Source organism: Culex pipiens, chromosome 1 (assembly GCF_016801865.2).
Source record: "Culex pipiens pallens isolate TS chromosome 1, TS_CPP_V2, whole genome shotgun sequence".
Taxonomy (NCBI): domain Eukaryota; kingdom Metazoa; phylum Arthropoda; class Insecta; order Diptera; family Culicidae; genus Culex; species Culex pipiens.
This window is the reverse complement of record NC_068937.1, coordinates 98,220,756-98,244,335: the sequence shown is the minus strand read 5'-3', so window position 1 is coordinate 98,244,335 and position 23,580 is coordinate 98,220,756. Positions and strand designations below refer to the sequence as shown.

Here is a 23,580-nt window from a genome sequence, read left to right as displayed (position 1 = left end):
GAACAAATGTCTGTGGGGATGTGTGTAGACATGATTTTTTTTCCACACGATTATCTCAGAACTGGCTGAACTGATTTTGGCCGGATCCACATTATTCTGTTCGTTTTGGGGTCCCCTAAGACCCTATTAAATTTTATTCTGTTTAATGAAGTACTTTTAAAGTTATGCCAAGAAAAAGTTTTTTTGTAGCTGCAAAAAAGGGTGATTTTTGCATAACCTCAAAGGCCGGATCTTTTTGCTTACGCGCGAGATTCGCGCAGCATGCGTAGGGATTTTGGTCCACGCGGGGGATTGGCAGCCACACCCCCTTGCAAGCGTATCGCCCGGTTGCCACATTGCTTAAGCAGTGTCTGCGTCTCTTCTGTAAAAATCTGTATTAATTATGTTGCTGCATCATTTTGTCTCGACAAAGATTTACACGAACTTTTAAATTTTTTTTTATAACTCATGAGACTTTTCTTCTTTATTTTGGAGAGTTGGTAAAAAAATAATTGAAAATTGCTGTTCAAGTAAAATCAATAATTATAAAAAAAAAATGAAAAAAAATTTAAAAAAAAACTCTTAAATTAATTTGTAAATACAACCTAAAATACAACATGAATGCGAGGAAGGCACCAACCACCTTAAGGTGGATTAAGTAACGTTTTTTTCTGATGATTACAAAATTTTACTTTCCGCTGCATCGACCCTCCCCTCGGTGCCCAAAACGTCAAAATGGTCAAAATCTTCGTCTTCTTTATTTACGTTTCCTCTTCTCTGTTTACGATTCGTCCCGATTTCGCTCGCCAGTTCTCGTCGCCTGTTGCTCGGTGTTCAGTTCGATCCGATTCCCTCCAGCGCACCTTATCATCCGTCCCTTCCCGTTATCAGTTACTGTGTTAGTGTCTCCACGACCCACGAGAAGCAGCACCCTGCTGCAGCACAATTTGCGTAATTCTCTCAATTAGAATGAGATATTGAGTGTGTCGTTATGAGCCAAGGTCAGTGCGCGGAACCCGGAACCGTCGTCCACGTGAATCTGCTCTTCTTCGCCAAAGCGCGCGAACTCGCCGGAACGTCGTCACAGTCGAGCTTTCCACTGTCAACTGGAACGGGAGCATCGCTGAACGGCGTCCAGATTTTGGCCGCAATTTGTGCCCACTTTCCGGAGCTGCGCCCCATCCGGGACCATGTTATAATCGCCGTCAACGAGCAGTACTGCGAGGATTTGACGGCGTCGTTGGCGATTCGGGACGGGGACGAGGTTGCCGTGATTCCGCCGATTGCCGGAGGTTAATTCGAGCGCGATGGGGTCGAACTACTTGAAGTTGACCTTCGACAAGCTGGACGTGGGGGAGATCAACGAGTTGGTGGCGCACGAGAGTTGCGGCGCGGTGGCGCTGTTTGTGGGGACGACCCGGGACAACTTTGACGGGAAGGAGGTCGTCCTGCTGCAGTACGAGGCGTACGAGGCCATGGCGCTCAAGTCGATGAATCACATCTGCGAGGAGCTTCGCGGTCGCTGGCCGGATCTGGTTCACATCGGGATTCACCACCGGCTGGGGACGGTTCCGGTGAAGGAGGCTTCGGTCGTGATTGCCATCAGTTCGCCGCATCGGGAGGCGGCGCTGGAAGCGGTCCGCTGGGCGATTGACGAGCTCAAGAAGAGTGTCCCGGTGTGGAAGAAGGAACAGTACGCCGAGGGCCAGGGTTGTTCCGAGTGGAAGGAGAACAAGGAGTGCACCTGGTCGAAGGCCTACAAGGACAATCACATTCTTTGAGAGAGGAGGAAAGCCTTAAAATTGTACAGTTTTTCAAGTTTTATTATGTGTATTTGCATGTTTACGTTGAAAAGAAGGTCAGGGACGTCGTATCTAAAAGTTAGCAAAGCTAGCAAAATCAAATCGTGCAAAATTATGGTGCGCAAGTAGATGACTGCACAAACGCAAATGTGCAGACGATTTCACTTTTGAAAACCCTTTATTTTTCAAATAATCACCAACACCAACTCCTCGTTCATCGTTAGTTGAAGGTTTTGAGCAAGGCATATCTATGAGATAGCAGCTGAGTCAGGTAGCACATCGAGCAATATTCAGTTAGATAATGTTAAGTACATAACTATATGGGGAAAGGAAGCAGCAAAAAACGCACACTCATCGTCTGTAAACTTAGAGCTAGTAGGGTGAAGCACTTGAGAATAAAAACGCAATCGAATGCAAAATAAACTTGTGTTTTGTTTGTCGTCTTGGGTGTTGTGGCGCACGTGTTTACTTTATTACTTATTTGCTTAAATAAAAAATATTAAAAATTAAAAATATGCAATTACATGGCGCTTGAGTCAGCTTTGCGCGCAAAAAATTGTGACACGTGTGGCCCGATTTGCTGTTTGCGGTTATGGGAGCGACGCTCTCTCACAAAAAAAAAAACTCTTTCTAGAAAGAGAGCGGAGTGTTTCCAGCGTTTCTCTCTGCAGAAGGGCTCGCTCTCTCCGTCTCTTCCACCCACCGCATGCTGGCATGACACTCGAAAGTCCAAAACAAATCTCGCGAGTTTTGTTTTTTTGACATAGGACTATGTCTCTACTTACTATATTGGGGGGCCAGTTCAGAAATTCGATCCAAACCGTCACAAGCGTGCGAAAAAAATTGACATATTTCAAACGCTTATATCTTTTCCCCCAATCGATTAATCCAGAAGATTCAATCACCAGTCGAAAGGGGAAGACTTAAGCTATCGTTTTATTACATAATAACTTTGACTAAACATAGTTTAAGCGCTTAAAACATGCAATCAAAATGAGTCATTTTTCAGTTCAAATCGGGCAGATGACCAATCAGAGCGAGCGTATGCATTCGAGGCCGCGCCCCTTTTGTGCCGTTCTCCGGCTGTGCCGCTATATAAGCAGAAAATTTCGCAAAAGCAAGTCACTTTGGAACGAGCACTCGAACTGTGCACGTCAGGCCGGCGCGGAGCAGCAGCAGCAGCAGCCAATAGAAGAAGAGGACCAGCAACCAGAAGGAAGAACCACCAGCAGCAGAAGGAGGAAATTCGAGCGAAGCGGACCGGTGGAAGTCGCTATGAAAAATGGCCATTTCGACAGTGGTGGCCAAATCCTGGAGTGGCCGGTGCCCTCGAAGCAGGTTCCCCCGGAGCCCGGGGGAACATTTACAGAACCATACGAGTTGTGGCAATATGGGTATCAAAATTCATGGTTTTTGATACTGAACATAATAATGGCCATTTCGACAGTAGTGGCCACAACCTGGAGTGGCCGGTGATCTCAAAGCAGGTTCCCCCGGGGCCCGGAGGGCCTTTTACAGAACCATACGAGTTGTGGCAATATGGGTATCAAAATTCATGGTTTTTGATACTGAACATGAAAATTGCCATTTCGACACACACAAAGAAAAAATACTCTAAATTTAAAAAGATCGTTCGTTGGATTAAAAGTTCGCGTTGGTGAATATTCGTAGAAAGTTCAAACTTTTTAATTTAAAAGTTGGAAAGTTTTTGATACTACCATGAACTTCTGGAACAAAATCGTTGTATCGGTAAAAGTTTTTTACTTTTATTATAAGAAGAAACTTTTTATGGCAACAATAAATAACATTTAACATTACAGTGATGATTTTCGAAAAATGTGATGGATTTTATTTCTATTTTTATTTTAATATTAAAACTGCTGCTTATGCTGCTTCCCAATCACGAAATATTCTAGCAGAGCTGGTTCTGTCAGAATCCTGCTAGAACGGTAAAACATTTCTGCTAGAATTCTATAAGAATATCCAGCTCTGTAAGAAATTTGCTAGAATCCTGCTAGAACGTCGTGACTGGGTTAACATAGCGGCCTACATTTTGGAGCGCGACAGCGATGTAGAGAACAGGGTGGTCTCGTTGCCGGCCATCATCAGGACAGGCTTGGAGGAGTTGGCCATTGGGTGTTAATTCGGGAAGGTAAGTCGACGTTTTCCGACTGGGAAGTGAAGCGCCTGAACCGATAGTTCCCGATCACATCGTCCTCCTTCGAGAATTGCACAGATGTTGCCAGTTCATCCGGCCGAAGCTGCGCCGTCGCGAGTTGAGAGTTTGCGGGCGGGAGTTGCTGAAAGAGTTTGAAAGTAAATTAAATTGGCTAGACACTGAACACATTCTCAATACTCACCGGTGACTTCTTCGGTATTCCAGGTAGATGTTCTTGATCAGGTTCGTCGGATATCGCTCCAACCTCTGGAAGTAATCCGAGTACGACATCTTCAGGACCTGCGGCTTTCGTACAGACGGTTCATCCAGAACTGGTGCAAACTGTTCTTCCGGATGTTTATGTAATACTCGTCAAACATGTCCCGCACCGAGAAATGGACTGCGGACCCTCAGGACATCCCACACTGTCCCGTCATCACTTCCGGCACATAATGCTGCTGATGGTCGTAAACCGCCGGCACCGAGTGCAACATCCGCGCTGACCACCTCCGATCGCTTCTCGTCGTTTCCCTCTTCCGTCGGATCCTTCTCCTCACCGTTAAAATTAACTTTATCGAATACAACCGGTGCAAATTCACATCCGCATAAACGGCGTCCTACAAAAACAAACAAAATCAAACACAAACGCCACCAAACACCCAAGCTTCCTTCTTACCCATTTCGGTCGTGAAACAGCTGCAAATCCGGCAGGAAGCTGGCCTCATCCTTTTGAAAACCAACTTTCCCCTAATCCCCTAACCTTGTTCCGCACCATCCTCCTTCGAAGGTATCCGAGTCCAAGTCTTGGCTGCGGACGCGTTTTGTTTTGATTGACGTCGTGGACCACCACTCACTAACCACCGGATTCACCTAAACGTTTGTTTACATTTTGGACTTAGTCGTACACGGTTTCACGAGAACGACAAAATGAAAGAAATTTTACAGTCGAATTAAAAGTTAAAACTTTTAAATCAGTGAGCAATGAGATTTTCAAAAACTGTAGCAGTGAAAGTTTTCATTTTCAAAACAAGAAAAAAACTTTTAATGTAGCAAATTTTAACCACTTATTAATTCAAAAGTAAGTTACTTTTGTCATTACCATAATATTTTTTTGTGTGCAGTGGTGGCCACAACCTGGAGTGGCCGATGCCCTCAAGAAGGTTCCCCTGGGGCCTGGGGGACATTCACAGAACCATACGAGTTGTTGCAATATGGGTATCAAAATTCATGGTTTTTGATACTGTACATGAAAATTGACATTTCGACAGTGGTGGCCACAACCTGGAGTGGCCGGTGATCTCAAAGCAGGTTCCCCCGGGGCCCGGAGGGCCTTTTACAGAACCATACGAGTTTTGGTAATATGGGTGCCAAAATTCACGGTTTTTGATACTGAACATGATAATGGCCATTTCGACAGTGGTGGCCAAAACCTGGAGTGGCCGCTGCCCTCAAAGAAGGTTCCCCCGGGGCCTGGGGGGACATTTACAGAACCATACGACTTGTTGCAATATGGGTATCAAAATTCATGGTTTTTGATACTGAACATAATAATGGCCATTTAGTCTACAGTGGCCACAACCTGGAGTGGCCAGTGATCTCAAAGTAGGTTCCCCCGGGGCCCGGAGGGCCTTTTACAGAACCATACGAGTTGTGGCAATATGGGTATCAAAATTCATGGTTTTTAATACTGAACATGAAAATTGCCATTTCGACAGTGGTGGCCACAACCTGGAGTGGCCGGTGCCCTCAAAGCAGGTTCCCCCGGGGCCCGGAGGGCCTTTTACAGAACCATACGAGTTTTGGCAATATGGGTATCAAAATTTATGGTTTTTGATACTGAACATAATTATTGCCATTTCGACAGTAGTGGCCACAACCTGAAGTTGCCGGTGATTTCAAAGAAGGTTCCCCTTGGGCTAACATTAACCGAAACATACGAAATGTGGCAATATGGGTATCAAAATTCATAGTTTTGATATTGAACCTGCAAATGGCCATTTCGACAGTAGTGGTCACAACCTGGAGTTGCCGGTGCCCTCATGGAAGGTTCACCTTGGGGGAACATTTATGACAATTTTGCCGACAAATCTATGAAACAAAATAAAATAATCTTATTCCAGATTTCACTAGCAATCCAAAAACTCATTCAAATTATTTGGTCCTATGTCTTTCGGTTATGTCTCTGACATACCATCTTGAACTTTTTTTTGCATGGTTTATTAGGGTGTCCTGTAATCTAATTAAAACATTTTTTTAAGCTTTATAAGGCCGATGCAAATATTTAAAAAAGTTTTTGTCCCTCGGCCGAGGTCAAGGGGGGGGGGGGGGGCAAAAAAATATAAAAATTTAAATAACAAGCCATAGTCTTCACATTTAAATGAAAAAAGTGTTTTAAAATGCATTTTACACTAGTTCAGTTGTTTTGCAATCATTAGTTTTCAAAAAATCTAAGATCTGACAAAAACAAAAATTGTATCGACAAAAAAGATTTTGCATCGAAAATTTTCAAAAAATCTTAAGATTTTTTAATAAACCCAAACATGCTAAAAATGATTTTAAACGCAGAAGAATGTATTTTAATTTGATTTCAGCTGGTTGCACTTGAATTTTCATTGAAATTTTGAAGTTTATTGTAAAAATATTTTTTTTGCCCCCTGATTTTTCGGGCCAATTTTGAAGGGGGGGGTGACAAAAACTTTTAAAAATATTTGTACCAGCCTAATGATTTATAAACGGTTTTCTTCCGAGATGACTGTTGGCTCTGTAAATATTCAAAATTTTGTAGATTATTGAGAATGGACACATTATTTCTGGAGCAACACGAGAAAAGGGCGGATAAACATTTTGACAGCTGGAACAATTTTGCAAATTCCGAGCCAACAGGTAACTTTTTCACAAAACTCAGAATGTAAAACAATAGCTGGCCTTCCCAGCTACATTTTAACACTGCGGGTTTTGTTAAATAGTTACCTGTTGGCTCGGAATTTGCAAAATAGTTCTGGCTGTTCAAATGCTTATACGCCCTTTTCAAATGTTGCTCCAGATTTTATTTAAGGGGGGGTTGAGGCGTTTGTCCACGCTCCATACAAAAAATATTTTTTTTTTGTATGGACATTTGTACACGAAGGGGAGTGGGAGGGTTTGGGATTCCCAAAAAAATGTCCACGTGGTTTATGGATGGTCCCTATGATGTTAAAGCTACGAAAGAAAAAAAATCAAAACAAAATTGTTTCTTCATTCGATTACCCGAAGTCCCGTATTTGAACTTCGGATTGTCAAAAAATCGTTCGTTAGTTTAGCTACATGCACAAAAACTCCAGTACTTAAATTTACGTTTTCTTTTAACTCGTTTAACGCCGGGACTTGTGGTGTAGGGGTAAGCGTGGTTGCCTCACATCCAGTCGGCCTGGGTTCGATCCCAAAAGGTACCGGTGGCATTTCTCGAAATTTGTCTGATCACGCCTTCCGTCGGACGGGGAAATAAATGTTGGCCCCGGTCCACTATGGGCCATCCCCATACAACAGGCGGCCAAAATTTTTTTTTGCTTTTTAAATGTTTTTTACATACAAATTTGGGTAATCGTATGGTGTAGGTCGATTTTTATGACTTTTCATGTTTTTCAATAGTTGATTGTTTATAATAAATAGTCTTTTCATACATTTGCAAGTACAACAGAATTGCGTATATATTGTATTGCAAGTTTATATTATTAAACTATGGATATGCTAATACATCCCCAATTCAAGGACACAACCGCCTTCCCCTCTTTCTTTCACCACCCCCCCCCCCCCTCCCCTCCAACAAAATTTTGTTAAGCGTAATAAATTCTTTTTAAGTCTAATATTAATTATTTTTTGCTGTGTGTTTCTTTTTGTGAGTCCATGCCATATAACTTGAGACCCCCCCGATCCTTACGGGCCTAAATTGCGAAAATTTTAATTGTTAAATCAAATAACATAAAAAATAATTTTATTCGTAATATTAATTATGAAGTAAACCGTTAAAAAATAAAACATACTCTTACTGATCCTAATGTTCTTGTTCATGAAAATTAATTTCATTATAGAGTTTCTGACGGCAGGATATGTTAAAGGTACTTTTTATGACGTTTTGTACTAACCTACAAAGCAAAGCAATCCACTTTAACGACCCCCGGGTCTTTTGTGGGCTCTGTTGCAAGTTTCTGCTCATTTCTAGGCGTCCGAAGGTTATGTGTGGTGAGTCACTCAAAACCTCTTTTACGCTAATGGACCCACGTTTTACTTCCCCATCCGATAGAAGGCGTGGTCAGGCAAATCTCGTCTCGAAAAATGCCACCGGGTCCGTCTGGGATTGAACCCAGGCCATACTGGGGTTTGGAGGCTACCACGCTAACCACTAAACCACCGGACCCGGCAACCTAACCTACATAGAACTTAAATGTGGATCAGTTTCATGGATTGATCGCAGAAATTTATCATGCTTAGTCAATATTTTGCTGAATACTTTTTTCGGTGTCAAACTGAGATTCTCTTTCTCCAGTTTCGCTTGAGAAACTTCGGTACGAATACCTTATTTGACAAAATTACTCAATTTTAAATGTTGGCAACAAAAAATTCTAATAAAATCATTTCGAACTTCTTGAAACCAGGTACTGATTTTTAAAGCGACGATGCCCACGAAGTAGCAATAATAATAAAAATAAGCTTTATCGCTGTAAACAATAATATCAGCAATCTAAGCTTCATTTTAGGACCCAATTGTTTGTAACTCCTTTTTTAATGAGAGTTAGACAACAACCATTAAAAAAAATAGAGGAATCTAGAGTTTTTTTTATTAGGTCCTATAAAAATATGAAAGACAATAGCTTATAGGTCCTTTTCAAAAAAAAACTCTAGATTTGTTGATAAAAATGAAACTGATTACACCAAGATTACACTCGTAAGAAAAAAAATAAAATCTAAGGACCACCCTCCTGTTTTCCCATCCATTTCTCTCAAAACCCCGCGAACCGGTTCAAAAACGCACCCCACCATCCAGAGAGAACCGTTTCGCTCTCTTCTCCCGCGGGTCGCCGCGTGTTAAGTTTGCTCTCTCTCTCGCACTCTCTTTGCTCGGCTCCCAGCTCGTCGACGCAAACAACAAAAGTCAACACCAGCCTGAAAACCTTTCTTTGCTGCCGCCGCAGCAGTTTCCTGCAAACATCAGATCGTGTCGCATCGTGTCACATTGTGTGTCCTAGTGTTTTTCAACAACAACAACAAAAAACAACATCAAAATTTTCAGTGCTGTGATTTTTGTTAGGACCTTGTGCGCGAAATTTGTCCGTTCCGGAACGGTGACTTTCTTCTTCTTTGTCAATATTTTGCCTGTGTGTGCATTTCCTGTCCTTCTCCCGTTACACCGGTACTGTTCCGGATCGAAGGTGTGTGTGTGTGTGTGTCGCGCTCGGTTCCCTGAGCAAAATATTTAATGAACCAGTTTGAGGCGGCAGCAACAAAACGAAAAAAAAAATCAATGATTGTGATAATCTTCCCTCAAGTGTGACGGAAAATTCGCGTTGAAATTCTCCGTTTGTAGTCGATTCTCGTGGCCGTGCAAAATCCGTCAACCGGAGCCAACAACAACAAAAATCGATTTCTGGTTCGAGCAGCAAATTGTGCACGTGTCATCCGTACCCAAACAGCACAGCATCACCTCATCTCGTAAAGAGAACAACAATCTCAAGTCCAAGTCAAAGTCGGCTAGTCCAAGTCAGCGCAAGTCCTTCAACGGTTTAAAAATTCAAAGTCCTTTGAAGTTCCACAAAAGAAAAACGCACCCCTAAAATTTTAAAGTAGCGCAAATAAATGCAAACATAAAGAAAAAAAAAATTCAAGGCCATCGCAGCAAATCGTGGTTTGGGGAAAGTTGGCCCAAAATTGCCGGTGAAGTTTACCGCAGAAGTGACTCATCATCCCCCCGAACGGTGGCAACCCGAGCTCGAAGTTATCAGCGATCCGAGATAGGCAGCAACGCGGTGCAGTCTCCGGGCTTCAAGAGGTATGCTGAAGGTTTACTACTTTTTCTTGCTTTCTTGTGACCGGGTTTGACTATTTATGGAAGTTGGCTGGCGCGAGCGGGTATCGAAGGTTTTTTGGTGATGTTGTGTGGTATTAAAGGGACACTGGATGGGATAAGATTAACACGTGTTACTTGGCAACTGATAAAAGCTAATCGAATTTGAGGGTGTTTGGGGATGAAATTAAAATTTAACGCTTTAAAATTGGATCAATCTTATCTCGAAATTAAGTGTCTGGAGTCCTAATTTGCCCATAGTCGGATTACATATAATAAAATCAATGTTTGAGAATGATTTGATTCTGAGAGCCTTGTAGAATAGCTCATATTATGAGGATTTTCGTACTCGATAATTTTTTTACCGAAACTTCTACAGCCGCTCAGTAAAAGCAAATTTGACAGTTTGTGTTAATTATACCGAACGTCTCCACTGTCCATCATTGAAAAAATAGCTAATGTACACTTCTGTCAAAATCGAGATAATTGCAATTGTAATTTTATTTGGCTACGACATCCTGTTAGTCAGACTTTTATCAAGGCAAGGAGGTGTACAAACCGGAAACCAAGTGGTAGAGCATGTTCAACGCATCTTCTGAAACTTGAATTTCACTAAAAAAGTGTTTACTTTTGGCTGCCGATGCAAATAACCAAACGGTCTATATGCCATGCTTATGGGAAATTGCCGAAGAATTAGTGACACATTTTTCGTGGCATACTGATTTGGCATAATAGCAAAATTTTCAATAATGGGCAGTTCAATAGAGCTAATTTCGTTTTTTTGCCCAGAAGAAATTTTGAGGTTAGATTTGGGAGACAACATTTATTTACAAATTAATTTTCCGGTTGAAGCTATTCATTTACATTTCGAGTTTTGTGAAAAAGTTACCTGTTGGCTCGAAATTTGCAAAATGATTCATGCTGTCAAAATGCTTATCCGCCCTTTTCCCTTGTTGCTCCAGATATTGCGTCCGTATTTCCAACGATTGTTTGATCTCTAGGAGAATGTCCTGTATTCACGTGAACTGGAAGAAAATCAATGTTGTTTTCGTTGCATTGAACTTTTCTCTTATGAATTGGGGCAAATGTCCCTAATTTAGACCTAGTACCTATTTTGGACCCAATCGGCATAATTACGGTGATTTTATAATCAGCAGATTGATTTTCTTGAAGAATTTCGGGAGCGATTTTCTTTTGCGTGATTTGCCTCCTCTCTCTTTCGCAGGTGAAGAAAGTTCGCTTGCGAAATTGATTTTTTTGCGATTATTCCATCCCTGACCACTATAAAGATTTTAGCACTCCAGTCTCAATGAAATATTTAAACTTAATCAGTTTTTTTGAGCAGTACTCGGTGTTGGATGGTGGGTCCAAAATAGGAACATTGATACTGAATAATAGGTCCAACTTTTTCTGTTTAGGTCCAAAATACAGCCAAAAACTATTAAACCTTTACAACCCAACCCCGCCTCTATAAAGGCTTCGATTTAAAAAAAAAACGCCAAAAATCCATTTTCAACCGATTCTTTATCTTTAAAAAGCATTGAAAAGAAGGACTCTTAAAATTGTAGGGTTGGAAGTTTTACTTGTTTTATGTGAAATAATAATGTAAAAATGTAATTTTTCAGGGGTCAACTTTGGCTGTGTTTTGCCTTTCTTACTAAAGAAAGGTATAGGTTTTACTTTAAGCCAGGACGTCATTTCCATCTTCGTAAATATGTCGATTCAGCATGAATTTTAATCGGAAAAATCGTCAAAAAATCACACTGCATCGATTTTCGACGCTCTATCGATTCACCTTGACAGAACTCGTTTATCTCCAACCCTCGAATTTTGAGAAAATAAATTCCGTGGAGGTCGAGTGATGTTCGTATGTGGTAAAATTTTGCTAAATTTTGTGTCGCGCCGTTCTCAGCTCCCATATATCCGATTTCGATTCTTCTAAATGCAGATGAAAGCTAGTGTGCTGAACCTGGGCGAGTTGCCGCGCAAATTTCGAAATATCCATCTGTTTTCGGATGCGGCCAGACTTTTCAACAAAATACACAGTTTTCAAATGAAAATATGGTCAATTTTTTTCATTTTCATATCTTTTATTTATCTCAAAAATTGCATTTTTCGAGCCCTACAACCTCCCAAATTTTCATCCAGATTCATAATATGGTTCTGGAGTTAGAGCCGTTTGATTGACCAACCATAAGAAAAAAAAATCCCTAAAAAAAGGTAAAAGCCCACCTGGTGACCTTCGCCAACATTTTTCATTTCTAATTTTATTCAAAATTTCTTGCTACATTCATAGTACAGACCATGAGTGAGCATCTGAAACAAATTCGACATCGATCGGCAATCCCGATCAATTTTTAGAACGATTTACTTTTTGCCTTTCTTACTAAAGAAAGGTATAGGTTTTACTTTAAGCCAGGACGTCATTTCCATCTTCGTAAATATGTCGATTCAGCATGAATTTTAATCGGAAAAATCGTCAAAAAATCACACGCTTCGTCGCCAAGTCGACAAGTTGTCAAGTTGAGCTTCGAATACTGGCGCGAGAATGCTGGCGCATATATTTTGAGGCTCGACTTATACTCGTTTTGTAGTAGCTTGTCTACCGATGTTTTCTACAACATGTAAGATATCGTAGCTTTTCGGATTCTTTTGCCCTGTTTGTTTTTGCATAACTGTCCAATGTTTATTTAAAAACTTTTGTGACATAGGACATTCATCCGGCTACAATCTATTTGTTTTCCGTGGGCTCCGAAAATCGCCTAAAAGTAGACTCAATTTTTTCGTGATTTCGTAAGTTTATTTAACAGGGTTCATTGGATTTCAATAGGAGCTTTCTAAGCTTTTCATCGTTTATATCGTTTTCAAAGTTTTCAATGCTGGCGACGCCAATGGCTTTCTACCTAAGGTACTCGTGATTGAGTGTGTAGTGGTGCGGTTGTAAAAATAGCTATCTCTGACTCTGTCACATTCGTAGAAGCTGAATGGCTATCTTCCCTGCACCGTGCGGCACACGCGGTTCACTTATACCTCGGTTTTTCTTTGCGCCTACCGCGGTGTGCGTTGTCACTGGCGCATGTGAAGCTTGCTATGCTCGCGTTTGTCATAAACGCTTGTTTGATTAAGAATATGTACGATTAAAAATATTCTTTTGGTGAAAATGGCGTTTTTTGTTTCTTTTGGAAATCATATCATTTATAATTCTTTGCTTTCATCATACTTTCTTCTTCTTCTAAACAAAGTCAATGTTATGAATTGAAAGAAGTTCTACCATCGTTATATTCTTTAGTAAGAAAGGCTCTATCTCACCCCAGGTGGGATTAAATCGGGTTTTTTACTAACATTTCCTATATTTTAAGTAAAAAGCAGGGCTGTGGAGTCGGAGTCGGAGTCGGAGCCGGAGTCGGTGGAGTCGGGTCTTTTTGGGGACCTGGAGTCGGAGTCGCAGTCGGAGTCGTCAAAACTCGAACAGCTGGAGTCGGAGTCGGAGCCGGAGTCGGCTAAATTTTAAGAGCTGGAGTCGGAGTCGGAGTCGTAGCCGAAGATTTTTGATAACCCGGAGTCGGAGTCGGAGCCGGAGTTATCTTAAATTCAAAAAAAATATGTTTTTTTTTGTAGTTCAGAATTTCCTATAGAACAGCCTAATTTACAAAACATCTTATATTTTTAATTGATTAATCAGATGCAATTATGTTTTTGAAACTTTTTATTGTGATTGAAAAGCTATAATTGTGTTATTACACTATAATCACTAAATGATAACTTCTTACCCAAGTATGTAGTATCATAATTTAAAAAATAATAAAAAATATTGGTTATGTAGTCAGACATATCTAATTGATTCTTGAATGCTTCCTTTTGCCTATATTTATGAGCCCTTTCAATTCAAATTTGACCAAATTTCATCCAGTTATTTCTGAAAAAAGTACACACACCGTCATCTTTTACCCCGATAGCATATGTCTTGGAAGTTTTAAGTTAAATCATTTTTTAGGAAAAAATTACGAGGTACATTAAAAGATTAAAAATAGTAATCACTGTTTTTGCAAATCGAAAAAGAGTCACTGTCAAATAATCAACGATAATAACAATCTCTTACTTGGAACTCAACATGCGCATTTTGTTTATAACTGAGTACAAGAAAATCAAAGCGTTGCATTTAAAATAATTGAAACTAACAAAAAATATCAAAAGAAGTTGCAACAAATTTTAAAATAATCATTGATTGTTGATGTTGATGTTGATTTCAGGTAAACTATTTTGATATCGTTGCAAATTATCGTTGAACAAATCTCAAGAATTCAGTACAAAAATGAACTAATAAAAAATGTGTAGAACAAAATATAGGATTTTAAAATCAAAATATTATCAACTGGTACGAATTTTCTTATACTGTATGTCCCACGCCAATATGACGGAAGGTGATAATCATTGCATATCAATGTACCTTAAAAAAAATGAAATATTTGTGACCTAGAAAATATTTTACTTGTGGATATTTGTTTTTTTATCACATTTTAAGTTTTTTCATATATTTTGATGGAGGCGCAAGATCATTCATAAAGCTTCGTTTTAGGTGAAGATTCACGAAGTATCGTGCGCCTCCTTTTTAAAGTATATTAAATTTTAAAATTAAAATAAATTTAAAATTTCCAGGGTAAAATATTTTTTATTTCACAGATATTTGAAAAGGACATCTTAAGCGTCCTTTCCACGAAGAAATTGTTTAGATACATTGATTTGCAATAATAATCTCCTTCAGCCATGGCGTGATGTCCATGTACGTCTTAAAAAAAAATGTTTCGTTTAAAATTGTCATTTAAAAAACAAGGTGCCTGTCACTGTGCTTCTTACAAATGCCAGCCTGAATGTGAGCAAATTGAATTTTAATGTTCAATAGATCATTAAGGTCAGATTCTTTTAGTTATTCATTCAAAAATAACAATTTAATATTTAAATTTATTAGCCTTGATAAAAATATTTTCAAATTTGAGGTTAAGCAAATAAATCCAAATTTACTTACAAAACTGTTCTTCTCAAAATGCCTCTAAAACTGAAGATATTTTTTGATTTCTGTTTCCATAACGTATAAAACTTGTAACCTAGAAACTTTTTTTCCGTTTATTTACTTTACTTTACTTTTACTTAACTTATTTTTCTTGAGAAAAACATGACGCTTAGAGAGTATTTTATATAATCCTATTTATCAATGTTTTAAAAATAATTAACTTATAATAGTTAACTAACTTTTGAAACATTTAAAAATATGTGGAGTCGGAGTCGGAGTCGGAGCCAACCATTTGTTGAAAGCTGGAGTCGGAGTCGGAGTCGGAGTCGGCTAGAGTTGGTAGGCTGGAGTCGGAGTCGGAGCCAACCATTTGTTGAAAGCCGGAGCCGGAGTCGGAGTCGGAGTCGGCTAATCTGAGAAAGCCGGAGTCGGAGTCGGAGTCGGAGTCGTTTGAAATATGACCCGACTCCGCAGCCCTGGTTAAAAGTATGCAGTAATTTTATTAGTATCCCAAACTGTGTATAGCAGAAAATGTGATAAACAAGGAAATTTTTTAGAAAGTTACTGTGAAAACATGAAAAATATAGCAAGGCAAAAAGTAAGGAGGTGATAAAATAGGCCAAATACTACCAAAAACGACAATAAACTAAACAAGATAAATGCAAATTAAAATACTAAAAATTTTCATCAACTGAAATTTTAGTATTCGTTTCAGCAATTTAGATTTTACTGAATTCTCAGTAAATTGACATTTGTAATTGTGACAGATGATTGACTGAAATTTCAGCGAAAGAAATGTCAGTTTGATTTGCTGAACATTCAGTATTATCTTTTGCCAGTTTGACAGATAATTTGCTGAATATTCAGCAATCGTTGCTGCTTTTGGTTCCGATATCATGAATTGATTTTTATGCCATTTTATTCCAAACCTTTAAAAAACTGCTGATCAGCATCGCCTTGGTTTGAAATATTTCAAAATCAAACACAACGCATTTAAAAGTTGATTTTCACTCGGCAGCATCCACACAGGAAAATAGTTTTATTAGAAATTAGCAGGCAAGTACCGTTAAACGGGGTGACTTTGATGTGTTTGAGATTTTTCCGCAACATGAAGAGTAGTACTCTTAGAGTACACATTAGGTACGTAAGGAATGCTATGGAATCATGCTGACCATGATACAAAAGTGTTCAAAGTATTTCAAGAAGAAGTTTTCATAAAATTTTTAAATGTTTAAATAGTTAGTTAACTATAATTAAGAAAATGTTGATGTGTAGCAATATTTCATATTCTCAAAGGGTCATGATTTTCTCAATGATTGTGGTTTTGAATCGGAAAACGGAATATATTTTCGGATGTTTTGGACAATTTCCCATAAGGATGTTTATTATGTCTTTTTGAAATATAATTAAAAAAAGCTCTAAATTATAGGCATTTTCTGTAGAACACATTTCATAATAAACGTGAAAACTTTTGATTCGTGATTCGAATTCAGTTTAAAATGCAATATGAATCGATAATTTTACAAACCAAACTAGTTTTATCGAATTTTAGGTAAAATTGTGACTTTAAAATATAAACATACTAAATTTATATGTCTTTCATTAAAAAGCTTATAAACTAAGTTAGGCCATTGCAAATATTTTTTGAACTTTATGTCCCTCGACTCTGGTCGGAGTTGAGGGAGGGGGGGGGGGGGGGTTGTGGCAAAAAAATAAAAAAAAATATAAAAATTGAAATAACAAGCTATGGTCACAACCCTGGGCTTCGTCATAATGAGTGTCATAGGTTTGATGCTTGTTTGGCAAAGAGTATGATTTGATTCGATGTGGAATTAAAATCGAAGTGTTCAGCATATTGCTGAAGCTTCCATTTTTACACATGGACACCACTTCATGCTGCGAGAACCCACTTTGGCGCAGTCTCAGGGCTTAATCGATGGCCGGTAAGCTGTCATCGAGACAAGGAGGTTCTCCGATAGTGGAAATATCACATTTGTACAATGAACAATCTTAATGTGGGTGTCAGGTTAGGATGCGGGTTTAAAAAAAATAGTTTTTGTAGAATTTAGGATTTTAACTATAAATATCATTTTTTTATACTTTGCCTTTAGTTATTTAGGGACAAAATTAGTAACAGTGAATTTAGTAATTCTATCAGAATCGGTGATTTTCATTCAAGTAGCATAAAAACCATTCTGATTTGTCAAAATTTCCATAGAGTCTCGATCAATCAATAGTGAAATGATATCGGACTAAATTCGATGATCTGTTGAACTAACGGTTGTCGGATTATGATTGTATCGACCATTGTTGCGAATCGAGGATCTACTGGAATTCTGACGATCAAATGGTCGTCTCTTTTTCAATTCATGACTTGTAAAATATGAACTGTTAATCTATTTTTGTTTTGTTTTTAAAAGAAGCCAGACAGGTTTTAAAAGAAACGTTTTTTTTTGCTATTAACTAAAATGTCGGGGATTTGGGATAAGAGTAGCTTTCGGATAGGTTGCTTTAAATCTAGTATTCAATTTAAGTTAGGTAGTTATCCGCAGTGAAAATTTGGACTTATATGAATAATTGAACATTTTGGACTTATGAAAAACACACAACTGTGCATTTATTCTAGGGTCAGATCCATACAGCGTCAGTGTTTATTTGGTCGAAGTGTACTTATTCATTGGCAGATCTGATTCTAGTTGTAATGTACGACAAGACTACTGACAATGGTCACAACATTTCAATGAAAAAGGTGTTTTAAAGTGCATTTTATACCTACCCAGTTGTTTTGCAATCATTAGTTTTCAAAATGTCCAATTATTGAAGAGATTTTTTTTTCACAAAAAAAAACTTTTTGCGGTGCTGTACATTGGAATTCCATAAAAATTGAAAATATTTTTGATCAATCCCAAACATGCTAAATTTGTTTTTAAACGCAGGAAAATGCATTTCTAATTGTTTGCAGTTGGTTAGACTTCTTTTTCCTTTAAAATTTTGAAGTTTTTTGAAAAAATATTTGCAACGGCCTTAACTAGATATACTCAAATACATTGATTTTTTTTTATTATAAACGATTTTAGCAACTTTAGCGATTGTAAAAATTAACGTAAAAATAGAATTTAATCACCTTAAATCTGAATTTAACAAGAGAAATTATGACTATAAAAGTCAACCGGGAATTCAAAATAAGAATTTTCAACGCAACTATTTTTAAAGCACTATTGAAAAAACTTTTTTTTTTCAAAAATAGTGCAAGGACCTTGTGTGGCCTACCCCAGTACATGTTTAAAAAATGATAATCTTGCGAAAAACCTTAACACTTGAAAAAAATATTCCGAAAATAAATTGTGTTATCAATGTCACCCCTTAAAAAATGGTTTTGTATTGAGAATCAACAAATTGGAAGGGAAAGATATGGTTGTAGGCACATCGACAGAACAAATCATTTCAGTTATCACAAACACAAAGCAATTTCAAAAAATGTGTCCACTAGGTTTATTAATGTTTTTTGCAGTCCTGTTTTTACACTAAATTTAATTTAACTAAAGTAAATTTAGGATATTTGGGATTGGTTTCTGTTAGCACAACCACATATCAAAAAATATTTTAAAATTTGCACCTTTTTGCCAAACAACTAATGCGCCCTTTTCGAAAAAAACCTCCAAATTTACCGGAAGCCGTTGAAAAAACCCTCAGTCCGATTTATTACATTTTATTGCTTAAAACCTCCCGAAATCCTCCCCTCTAAGAATATCCTGAAATCGCTCGACCCGATATGTTTATGAATCAAACAAACAAAAAGAACGCATATAAAACCTCTCCCACTGAAATACAAACAAAAAGAAGAAGAAAAAACGTACACCGCGAGACATTAACCTTGCTCCATTATCGGTGAGCAATGTGGCACTGAAGTGAACACCATGAAAATCACAGGACTAAAACAGAAAAAAGAGGCGAGGGGAGACTCTCCAACGAATGTGTTATTGTCTGGAATGAGGAATCCGGAAACCTTTCAAAATTGTGAGGAAAATTTTGTGTATATTTTTAGGATTCTTTTTAATTTCAAATATCCTTTCCTTGCCAATTTCTTTGTTTTCTCAAATCAAGATAACTTCAAAGACTTTCCTCTTCCTCTACTCATATGCGAGGTTTCGCTTCCTTCACATCAGCTCCTCAGTTTGGCCTGGTAAAAAGGTGGCTCTTTTGGAGTAACAAAAGCAAAAACGACCATCAAAAGGGGACACCAATAAACAAGGACCAGGACCTCAACCCTTGAAACAGCAAAAACAGCACGATATGTTGTGCCTGAGGCTAATATGCAGAAACTGAAACATATCAGGAATATGTTGGGGAGTTTCACTCACTCACACGTGATTTCTGCCCTTTGCGCTGGTCTTAGTGACACGCGGATCCCAGTTGGAAAATCGATACCCATTAAAAATGCAGCCAAGTTTACTTTTGTTTGCCATGGTTGAGGGCGCGAAAGTGGGGTGTTTTTGAACGGGGTGGTGAACCGTGAAGATGTATTACATGTCCTTGTCCTTCAGCAGGTGGACTTGGGTAGAATGGTCTGGTTTATAATAAAATCATGAACATCATTGAAGTAGCTCTCTACTGTTCTTGTCTAATACATACGTCAACAAATCAATTTCTCGGTCCTTGACCTGTTGTGAGTGCTAAGAATAACTATTTACACCCCAAAACAAAACCATTCCGCCATCAAGATTCGGGCCCCCTCTCCTCCACGATGATAACGTTCATTAATTACTTCCATTCACATAGGATGTTACCTTCACCGATACACAACGCACAGCTAGGATACATAGATCGGATTGGCCATTGGCCAAATCGAATCCAAAAGGGGGAAAACCCCATTAGCTAGCCCGATATCGGATAAAGTCGCCGCAATAAAACCTTCAGGCCCAAAAATCTAAAGCAGTTAGTGTGCCGAACAAAGAAACACCCAAATACATACACAATTTGTAGAGAAAGGACCACAACAAAAATAGTAATAATAATAATGAAACAATAACGCCTAGTCTCTCTCTTAATTAAGGCAATGTTGTTGACGACAGCCAAACTAAACCTAATGATGTTGAGGAATTGGAAGGAACGAGGTGGGGGGTCATATCGATCAGGAGATTAGTCGAGCTTTACTGTTTTTTTTAGGTTTCCAGCTTAGGAAGTTGTGGAATTTGGGTCCACTTCCGAATGTGCTTAGGTTTATGCGCGACAATGTTATCCGGGGGCTTCAATAATCTTTAAAAAGAAGCTTTGGTTAAGCTTTAATGACTTAATTTCGTCGCTTTTATTATCCTAAACAAATCTATTTCATAAGCAATTCTTTCAGAAACTGGCCAACTTCCAGATTGTTTTTGATTTTCAGTCCAGACTTAATCATAACAAAAATATAACAATAAATAGTTCATTAGGAGTATTTACAGTTACCAGGGAAAACTATTTTTTTTCAATTCAGTAACAACATTTCAAAAGGGCGAAACCTACGATCCTGCCGTTTCGCGAAAATCAACATTCAAAATTTTGCAATTTCGATCAATTCCTATTTCCACAAAAAAGCATGAAAACCATCAATTTTGTCAAAACGTAATAGAAAATAGCAATAATTTCATCATAGAGAGCAATTTGAAATTAATTAAGGTGTTTTTGCTATTAAAATTGAGAAAAAGAAATAACGCCTTTTTGAAGAGCGTGCCTACATTTTCGCCCCACCGTATTCGCCACCTACTCAACCAAAACAACGGTTTCGCCGTTGAGTAATTCTCTACGAAATCGGTCTTTTTTCTTCAATTTAAATTTTTGTATTTTTTAATCCGACTGAAACTTTTTTGGTGCCTTCGGTATGCCCAAAGAAGCTATTTTGCATTATTAGTTTGTCCATATAATTTTCCATACAAATTTGGCAGCTGTCCATACAAAAATGATGTATGAAAATTCAAAAATCTGTATCTTTTGAAGGAATTTTTTGATCGATTTGGTGTCTTCGGCAAAGTTGTAGGTATGGATACGGACTACACTGGAAAAAATGATACACGGTTATTTTTTATTTCACTTTTTGTTACTAAAACTTGATTTGCAAAAAAAACACTATTTTTATTTATTTTTTTATTTTTTTATATGTTTTAAAGGACATCAAATGCCAACTTTTCAGAAATTTCTAGGTTGTGCAAAAAATCTTTTACTGAGTTATGAATTTTTGAATCAAAATTAAATGTTATTCTCGGTTTAAAAATTATGAAAATATTTTTTTTCGAATAGCTCGGAAAATTTCACGAATGTTTCATATTTTAACATTGAAAATCGGACCATTAGTTGCTGAGATATCGACGTGAGAAAATGGTGGGTTGTTTGGGTGAGACTTAGAAAACATCAATTTTCCTGTTTTTAAACCTTTGCATGGCAATTTCTCAGTAACTAAGGGTCGTATCAACAAAGTTCAAAATTGCAAAATGTAGAGAATTTTCTCAGCTTTTCAAAAATATGTTTTTCAAAAGTGGGCAAACATGTGCACTTATTTAAAAAAATGAAAAACTGCGACTATTTTCAAAAAAGTCACCTAAAAATGGATTTAACTTGAAAACGGTGCACTTTATCAAAATTTCACTCAAGTACTTTTTGATTGCAAATTTAATTTTACATCGAAAAATGAAGTTTGAAAATTTTTTGTGACGAATATTTCGATTTTTTGAAAAAATCAGTATTTATTCAAAAATTCATAACATTGTCAAAGATTTTTTGCACAACCTGGAAATTTCTGGAAAGTTGGCATTTGATGTCCTTTAAAACATATCAAAAAATAAAAAAATAAAAATAGTGTTTTTTTGCAAATCAAGTTTTAGTGACAAAAGTTAAATAAAAAATCACCATTTTTTTTTTACCGTGTATCATTTTTTTCCAGTGTAGTCCGTATCCATACCTACAACTTTGCTGAAGACACCAAATCGATCAAAAAATTCCTTCAAAAGATACAGATTTTTGAATTTTCATACATCATTTTTGTATGGACAGCTGCCAAATTTGTATGGAAAATTATATGAACGAACTAATGATGCAAAATGGCTTCTTTGGGCATACCGAAGGCACCAAAAAAGTTTCAGTCGGATTAAAAAATACAAAAAATAAAATTGAAGAAAAAAGACCGATTTCGTAGAGAATTGCTCAGATGTGAAATCAACTAAATACAATTTATAATTTATTTACTTGCGTTTGGGATTAAGAATGTTGAAACTTAATTTGGATAGAAATTAAGGGGTTACATACATGTAAATTGGCTAAAATGTCAGAGGTTGGTATGAGCAGACATTTCATCTTTTTTTTTAAATCTGTTTTCAGGGTATTAAAATATACATTTTCATCTATTAACAAAATAAATATGAAGACATTTGGATGTACCATTGCCGAGATATAGCTATTTTAAGTTAGCAGTTTCAAAAAACGGGTGTCACAATACCTCAACACTGCGTTGACCAAATCGGCTCAAAATTTTGGTGAAGACTCACTGAACGGGTCCGTGTGCATGACGAAGGCCGATTCTCAAAAAGTTTATTTTAAAAAAAGATAAAAATATTTGTCTGTTTTTTACATAAAAAAACTACAGTTTTTGATTTTTGAAATTTTTTAAAAGCCTAAATTTCAAAATCGGGCTTCGTCATGCACACGGGATATGTCTTGAGAGTCCTCACTCCAAATTTCAGCCAATTTGGTCCATCCCATCTCGAGATATCGTGGCACCCGCAAATCAACTCGGTGTTTTGAGAAAAACGCTCACAAAGTTTGACGGTTCGCTTTGCGCATGGCAAAACTTTAAACTTAAATCGTCTTCAACTCACTTAAATCATGAAATATCTTTATGAAACTTTTAGGAGTGATTGGAAATCATCTTTTGAAAGGATTTAATAAATAATCGGAAATATATTTTTTTGAGATTTTTTACGTGTATGTAACCCCTTATTTGTTATGTAGAGTGCTGCTAGAACATTTGTAAGTCACGGCTTAAAGTTGTCTTTTTTTTACATAAAAGATGTACTCATTCCCAGGTGTAATATACCATGATTATTTTACTGTGTTTTTTTCGACAGGTTTTTCAGATTTTTTTCTCAATACCTGTAATTTTCAAAAGGGGAATCCGGATTAAACACATTTCACAACATAATGTTTGGCGCCATCACCTGGGCGTCGGCCAGCAATGTGCGTGCCGTGCCAGAAAACTTGCCCGCGCAATTATAACTCCGTTGTTGGTACAGAAATAGTATTCGAATTCTTTTGCGCAATTTCTTAATTTTCTCAACCCCGCAATTAAGCAATCTCCCCCCCCCCCCCCCCAATGGGAAAAATAAAAGCAAAGTCTTCCAGGGTACAGAGAGTTTTGCAATTGCTCACCCTCCCTTAACTTATAAGGTATACAGTGCGACAAGCAACCTGACCTAACCTCGGTCCCTACAAGTTCCACCACCACCGATTCCAGAAACCCAAAAGGCCACAAAACACGCGATTCTTCGGCATTTCACCCTCCCCAAACCGCAGCAAAAGTCTACCTCGCGGCCAGAATGGATTCTAATTAATTAGAGCAACAATAATCACA

General features: G+C 37.8%; 2 protein-coding genes and 1 long non-coding RNA gene across 4 annotated transcripts in view; all 3 read left to right on the top strand.

Annotated features, from left to right (window-relative positions):
• Positions 1-778: 778 nt before the first annotated feature.
• Positions 779-2,204, top strand: LOC120423724 (molybdopterin synthase catalytic subunit). The gene is made up of 2 exons (XM_039587629.2): positions 779-1,249; positions 1,308-2,204. Exons 1-2 carry the CDS (start codon positions 971-973, stop codon positions 1,758-1,760), a joined length of 732 nt encoding a protein of 243 aa, XP_039443563.1. The 5' UTR covers positions 779-970; the 3' UTR covers positions 1,761-2,204.
• Positions 2,205-3,973: 1,769 nt separating this feature from the next.
• Positions 3,974-4,537, top strand: LOC128092372 (uncharacterized). Its single transcript, XR_008211698.1, has 2 exons — positions 3,974-4,097; positions 4,165-4,537. It is a non-coding gene; the product is annotated as an uncharacterized LOC128092372 (long non-coding RNA).
• Positions 4,538-9,101: 4,564 nt separating this feature from the next.
• The window catches only part of LOC120423714 (tubulin polyglutamylase TTLL5), a 106,020-nt gene continuing 91,541 nt past the window's right edge, over positions 9,102-23,580 (top strand). The window contains exon 1 of one of the 2 annotated variants that reach the window (XM_039587621.2): positions 9,102-9,344. The gene's annotated coding sequence lies outside the window, so the exon portion shown is untranslated. Of the gene's footprint in view, positions 9,962-23,580 lie in introns of both variants that reach the window. The other variant, XM_039587619.2, reaches the window with a different exon arrangement.